This window comes from Dasypus novemcinctus, chromosome 25 (assembly GCF_030445035.2).
Source record: "Dasypus novemcinctus isolate mDasNov1 chromosome 25, mDasNov1.1.hap2, whole genome shotgun sequence".
NCBI lineage: Eukaryota > Metazoa > Chordata > Mammalia > Cingulata > Dasypodidae > Dasypus > Dasypus novemcinctus.
Window position 1 is genome coordinate 33,609,351 of NC_080697.1, and position 7,286 is coordinate 33,616,636.

The 7,286-nt window shown below is 41.9% G+C and overlaps 1 protein-coding gene across 1 annotated transcript; it reads right to left on the reverse strand.

Moving 5' to 3' along the window:
- Positions 1–391: 391 nt before the first annotated feature.
- On the reverse strand, positions 392–7,286 carry RRM2 (ribonucleotide reductase regulatory subunit M2). Its single transcript, XM_004479920.5, has 10 exons — positions 7,139–7,286; positions 6,951–7,025; positions 6,396–6,542; positions 6,046–6,162; positions 5,366–5,499; positions 3,738–3,832; positions 3,475–3,608; positions 2,517–2,621; positions 2,315–2,428; positions 392–2,187 (listed from the first exon to the last, which is right to left on the reverse strand). The coding sequence occupies exons 1-10, from the start codon at positions 7,220–7,222 to the stop codon at positions 2,035–2,037; spliced, it is 1,158 nt and encodes a 385-aa protein (XP_004479977.1). The 5' UTR covers positions 7,223–7,286; the 3' UTR covers positions 392–2,034.

Genomic DNA, 7,286 nt, shown 5'->3' on the forward strand with positions numbered 1-7,286 from the left:
TAATTTGCTCACCTGGGTATGGACCGTGTGAGCATTTTAAAAGGTTTTATGGTGAGTGGCTTTGAGTCAGGAAAGGGCATTTACAACTTATTTGCAAAAGGCTGCACAGGTCAGTTTGAACAAAGCAAAAGCCTAGTTGGGAAGACCTCCACCTACCATGTGCTCCCACTTTTACAGATGGGAGAAGGGAGGCCCCCACGTGCTTCCTCCAGGGTCCGGGACAGGCTGCCGTTGAGGCTTTGGGGCCTCACCTTTCAAGTGCTCCTAGGTCTTCTGTGCTGGAATAAAAACCCTTCCCCATAAGCAAATGAACTTTGCTTTAGATATTATGAAAAAAATCCCTCCTGGTTTTTCCTTCCTGAATTGTAATGCAAATTTTACCATACCCAAGGAACTGACAGAACACTTTTATTTTAATCATTTAACACTTGCGCGGCATATTCAACTCTGTAACGTTTTACACTGCAAACTGTTTTCAACAGATTAGGACTTGAATCTGAGTTGACAGAAATCACAAATTACACAGCTCATGAGTAGAATCCTAAAATCTGATTCCAGATTCCCCCTCATACCTGACAATGCAAGGAGAAGTGTTTATTCATTTTAATGTTGCCCAAGCATGAGGACCATAATTTTTATTAACTTTAGGTAACAATAAGATAGAAAAGTCCCATATTACAGGAATAAAAAGATTGACTATACAATAAATGCTAACGAAAACGGACAATGAAACAGTGGTCAAACAGCCAATGTGATCAGTTGACAAGTGCTGCCAAAGGGCCCATGTATATCAGGCACCATTTTCCATGTAACATCTTGGCCTTTTTGTTTAGAACATAAAAGGCAGATTGACAACCTAAGTCCTATTAAATACATCTATGCTTATAGTTCCTTATTAAAAATTTGAATAATATATATTAGTTTATGCAACATTAGTTTTCTGTTGAAGTTTAAGAAATCAGGTTGGCATCAGACTTATGGAAAATGTTAGAAGTGATTGCACAATCAATAAATCAGAACTGTAAGACAATTCTGACTATTTTCAAGTGTGAACTATAGGTATAATCTAAAAGTTCACATGTAGTTTCCCAGTTGATCCTTTCATACCATCTAGGAGGGGGAAATAAAATTTGAGAAATTAAATGTTACCTTGCCTCACAGGTGTTAAGACTGAGCTCACCAGCAGCCAGTCAAGACAATACCTCGATTCCTAGTACCTTAAAAAGTTATTAAAGTTTTTACCTGAAAGATTACCCTTTAAAAAACTAACACCCTTTCTCTTATCCCAGGATACCATTGTGTTACAGGATAAAACACATAACTTGTCTTCTATGTGGCCTTGACTAGACATAACAGCTAGGTATGCACAGGATGGACTCTAAAATAGATTTTAAAAATACTTCATTAAAGAAAATAAAGCTTAGAAATAACATGCTTCATCTACATAGATTTAACTTTAGTCACCTAGTACATTTTGAATTGGCTCCCATTAAGTGGTAGATTCAATACTTTGTATTTGGTATAGAAACCAACAAAGTTCAGCTATATTAGGCTTTTAGCTTGACAGTACAATGTTTATTTGTATGTAAAGTGCCACTTTTATTTACAAACTAGTAAACTTTAAAATCTGCTTTGAAGCAGGAGGATGACATCTTCCAACTGCCTTGTGGTAGTAACTGAATGTTTAATCCTGCCGGATCCAACTAGCTTGAGGTTCTCCCCACTCGAAAGCAGAGACTGCTCCTGGGACAGCTGTAGGAGAGTCATCTACAGCCAACCTGCTGGCAAAAACCAAACACTAACAAGACCTTTCATAAAATCCTACTAGCCTTTTGTCTTAGATGTCCTCTTTCTAGGCGACTCCACTAGTATTTTTAACAGGACTAGCTGAGGTAGCTACACAGTTTTAAAGATGCCATCAAAGAATATTACTATTAGGGTCAATTCGTGGTGTAGCTGGTTGATACGTTTCAAGTAGCTGATTTTTTTATGAGGGAAAAAAACCAGCAAAGTAAGAATACATCTTCAGTTCATTTAGAAGTCAGCATCCAAGGTAAAGGAATTCTCGGTTGAACTTGACATCACTCCCATCCTCTGATACTCGCCCACTCTCTTCTCAAAGAAGTTGGTCTTCCCTTCCAGTGAGATATTCTCCATGAAGTCAAATGGATTCTCTACTCTGAAAACCTGCGAAGGTTCACACAGAAATATAAATACAGAGCCACCACAAACCTGAAAAGGTTCACAGGAAAATATAAATACAGAACCACCAGTTTCAAAAGAATAGGAAGGCTATGTATAGACAATACTTTACCTTGCCGAAACCCAGTTCCAGCATAAGTCTATCTGCCACGAATTCAATGTACTGCTTCATTAAAGTGCAATTCATTCCAATCAGCTGCACAGGCAGGGCCTCAGTTAGGAACTCCTACAGAGCAAAACATAGCTTCTGAATAAAAGTGATGCATAACGATGGTTAGGCCCTCTACCAAGTATGAGTGACCCTCACACCTCACCTGTTCTATCTTAACAGCGTTGATAATTATTTCTTTTACTCTCTGCTCCGAAGGTTTGTGAAGCAGGTGTTTGAACATTAGGCAGGCAAAGTCGCAGTGTAATCCCTGGAAGAAAAGGTTTGAGACTACTGTAAAGCCAAAGGACTGCTATCATGAACTTTGAATATGAAATTGCTTTTCCCTGTTCTACATTCCCCTTGCTTGGCCACACTAAAAGGACTTCAGCTGTCAAAGGGCCAGTGACTCCAGACAACCACTCTGCTTCCACAGGAGCAGGCTCAGCACCACCTGAGACTGCTGCCACCTGGTAGCAGGAGGCCAGGCCTGCTCTGCACTGCTCAGGTGGCAAAGGATGGAGCACAAAGTCTAATTCAGGAAATTAACTATACAATTTCAAGGCGAAACTAAGCCTGCAAATCCTAGTGCACGAAGCCCCAAGCAATCCTTATCTTCCTTTAAGGGAAAATCCAACCTGCCAAGTGGGTTCCAAGGTGGTGGGTTTTCACAGTCTCTGCCCTTCAAATAGGACTTCAGTTAGAAAATTGAGAGCACCTGCATCTACTTCCTCAGTTTAATCCAAATGCATTCAAAGACATAGAACAAAATGGAATTCTCATCTATTGGATGCTTATAAATTCTGGAATTTTATTGGCTATTTGAACTAGCTTTGAAATACAGTAGGATCGCATAGAATACCAGGCCATAATCAGTACTAGAAAACTGTAATAAAATGTCTCGAGAAATCTCATCAACTTAACAGTTTTGTGCAGTCAAATCTATAGGGCAGCATGTACATATAAATGTATTATACACTCAGGGAATACAAGTAAAACAATTTCAGTAAATTAAAGTATTTCATTCTTTACAGGGTATGTATATGGTTAAATTCACATGCTATTTGTGGACAGAACGGGTTCCCTTCAGTAAATTATTAGCCTGCTATTTCATTTACACTCACCTCATCTCTGCTAATAAGTTCATTGGAAAACGTGAGGCCAGGCATCAATCCTCGTTTCTTGAGCCAGAAAATCGATGCAAAAGAGCCAGAAAAGAAGATTCCTTCTACTGCTGCAAAGGCTACAACACGTTCTCCTGTCGAGGTAACGCAAAAACATCTCTAGTGAGAAATTTTACTGTACATTGATTGGAAAGGCAGACAAACCAGTCTGACAGTACTTAGAAAATGAAGTTCAGGTTACAGCAGGGCCAAAGGATCTTTACCATAGGTAGCTTCTTTGTCACCAATCCAACGCAAGGCCCAGTCTGCCTTCTTCTTTACGCAAGGCATCGTTTCGATTGCATTGAAGAGAAATTCCCTGGAAGATACATATAGCATCAGCAGTGATAGCAAAAACCTTCAATTATAAATGTCTAGATAAGAGGACTGGGACTGAGGTCAAAGTGAAATATTTGCCATTTTTTTCCACAAAAGGATGGATTCGAACAGGAATACATACACACAAATATATTCTACTGGTTTGCTTTGTCCTCCAGACTTATTTTTTAGATCTTAATATTTATGTTTACTAATAGAGGTGGTCTGTAATGCACACTTGAGCCCCCAGATCTACTAATGATAGTCCATTAATCTTGGTTATTGTTTATTGGCTTATTTTCAGTCCAGATCATGAAAGGGGTCCACTGACCCTTTCTGCTTTAAATTTGAAGAACCATAAAATCTTAACTGCTCATTATTTGGGCCCTAATTTCTATACCTAGCTAATAAAATTAGACCAATAAACTAGCTAAGGTTGCTTCCTATTACAATTCTATGTTACACTGTTTATGCTAAGTCAGAAATGCAAATTGATTGAGCCCTACGAGTTCATTTACTGAATCTTCCTTGTTACCCTCTTCCACCTCCCATTTATCCCAGTCCCATCTCAGGAACCAGTTCCTTCCCAGACCATCCTGTTTTCTGAACTCAGTCAGGGTCATCAGACTTTGGTTCCTAATTCTTGCCCCATTTCAAGGTCCTCCTCTACTTCAGAGATCTGCGTCTGCCTCTCCCTAGCTTTCCAAGCTTAACCACCAGTACTTCCTGATCTTACCCAAATCATATCCCCCCCACCCTCTTTTCCCATTTGTATACAAAAATGCTCAAGTCTTTTCCCCCCAGCTTCCTCATTCTTGCTGGCCTTTCAAGTAACCATTCACCTTTCCTCTTGGAGCCACAACTACTCCTCAGCTCCCCCAGCTTCACTTCTATTCTACACAAGGATCCTATTCTACAACACTCTAGACTGCTCAGCCCACTTCTGATTTCCCCTCCTCTCCAACCAACCTCCAAAATTTAAAACAGGCCCCAACCTACTTTTGCTTCTCCTCTAATATCCCCAAATACAAGCTAGCTTTTCAACTAAACTGCTCTACGCCTAAATGTTGTGTGTCACTGCTGCCTCTACATGCTTAGTAATTCCTCAGGCTTCGAGGTCTCTTTTTTGGTACATATTACAAGCCCCCTTAGAAGCAGGTTACATTCTTTTATCCTCTCCCTGTAGCCCTGCCCCCCTACCAACTTCATATTGCAGGTTCTCAACATATTTGCTGCATGAGTAAAAATCGTCAAGACCTAGGTTTTGGTTCATTATATACAACCTCTATGGTTATTTTTCTAAAGGCATTAGATAGGATGCTCAATAATATACTTTAAGCTCTAAAATGAGATTATCGAATGGCTTTCTTTATAAGTAATTGGCTAATAAACTAAATTAAGGCCACTTGCTCAGAGCAGACATGGCCATGGATGCTAGAAATCTGATTGCTCAGTGATCTTAGCTATTTCCCATTCTTATATGAACGTAAAAATTTGATATAAGGTCATCTTGGCATTCCAAACTAATACTCACCTTTCTTTGGAATCTTTAATGTAAGTGTCAATAAGGAGACTATACATTTCAGAATGTATATTTTCCATGGCAATCTGGAAGCCATAGAAACAGCGGGCTTCTGTAATCTGAACTTCTTGGCTAAATCGCTCCACCTAGTGGTTAAAAAAAAAAGTTACACTGGAGGAAAACTCACCCAGCCAAATGGATGGCTACTGGTCCTCTCAGTCTTGGTAACAAAGCCTGCCCTGGCATATGTTTAATACAGCTCGTCACTATACTGTATACTCAATTTACAGAGCAGGAAATAGATAACCTCTCTTTATGATTTTAGTGTACACTAATTATTGATTCATTCTCTCCTAATTCACTGCAAGATCAGTCACTTACAAAAAGACAGATTATAAGCCCAAGTTAAGACAGCAAAGCCACAAAACGAGTTGAAATCAAGGACTAAGCTCCTGACTGCCATTTAACATGGTCTTTGAGTTTCTCTGCTGTCAGGTAAAAAAATACTGTTAAGTAAGAAATAACTGCCAATTACACTGTAAAACAGGAAATACCACATAATACAAATACTAGTTAATATACATACACACATCCAGCACGGAAGAATGGAAAAGATGAGGGAAAAAAAATTAAAAAGTAGTTCTATCTTTATCTTCCAAGCAAATGAAAGCAGACTTTGGCTGCAAACTCACCAAGTTTTCATTTACTATGCCATCACTTGCTGCAAAGAAAGCCAGGACGTGCGATATAAAATACCTCTCCTCAGGCTTTAGGGCTTCCCAGTGCTGAATGTCCTTAGAAAGATCCACCTGAAGTTTAGAAGTTCACAATTTTAGCTAAAGGAAAGAGAGTCAAGCCGACAGGATAACACACAGGCATAGTTTAAAATTTTTCGTTCAAGTCTACTAGCACTGCTTGGTAAATATATTCTTCATAGTTTCTTGACCCTGTCCCCAAAAGGAACGTAAAGTGAATTTCAAAAAGTTAAAAGCGCTAGTGTAGGAATCTTCTAGATTTGGGGACAGTGCCGAATCTAGATTACCTCCTCAGCTGTCCAAAAGGAAGCCTCAGCTTTCTTATACATCTGCCAAATGTCATGGTATTCTATGGGAAAGATGACAAAGCGGCGGGGATTTTCTCTGAGGAGTGGTTCATCCTCCACGCTGGGGGCAGGTACTTTAGTTTTCTCCTGCAGAAAGAAAATGCAACCCAAATTTTGTAAAACAAAGTGAACCAAGTGAAATTGCCACTTTCATGGGTTAAATCTGTTCAAATATCGGCAATTTCGCATGGTTCGACCTAACAGAAAGCCAGAAAGACCGATTTGGGGCCTCTATAAAATCATCTCGGGAGCAGATGTTAACGGTACAAAGCATGTCACATGTAGCATATGCGTATGACACACAGAACTGGACTGTAGAAATGACAGGGCCAGGCGGGTACGTGGAATAGGAAATGCCCGGGAGGGGCCCTTTGGCGGGAACCGGCGGCCCGGGGCGAGCGGGAAGAGCTGCAGGGACAAAGCCGCTTTGGCGCCAAGACCCGCCCCAAGGCCGCCCCCTGCCGGGCTCCGGCCCCGCCACTCGCGGCCACTCACCGGCTCGGCGGGCTCCTGGAAGATCTTCCTGGCGGCCTTGCTGGCCAGGACACGGGTGCTGCTGAGGGTCGGGGGCTGCGGGAGAGAGGCGGGCAGGGCGGCGGGTGAGAGTGGGGTTGGGGTGCGGGTGGGGGGTCCCTGCCGCACGAGCCCGCGCCCCACCCGCGGCCCCCGTCCCGCGCGCTCACCGTATTCTCCTTGTCTGCCAGGCTGAGCCCCTGGAGCTGCTGCGGGTCGGTCAGGGGAGAGAGCGGGACGCGGACAGAGAGCATGGCAGCGGACGGCGCGGAGGCGAGCACAGGAGACACTGACGCGGCGTTAGCAGGTCTGGCGCCG

Coding starts and splice junctions, on each gene's coding strand:
- RRM2 (XM_004479920.5), bottom strand. CDS start 7,222: ATGCTCTCTGTCCGCGTCCCGCTCTCTCCCCTGACCGACCCGCAGCAG. Junction 7,026..7,138: donor TGGCAGACAAGGAGAATACG/GTGAGCGCGCGG, acceptor TCTCTCCCGCAG/CCCCCGACCCTCAGCAGCAC. Junction 2,622..3,474: donor AACTTATTAGCAGAGATGAG/GTGAGTGTAAAT, acceptor CTTTTCTTCCAG/GGATTACACTGCGACTTTGC.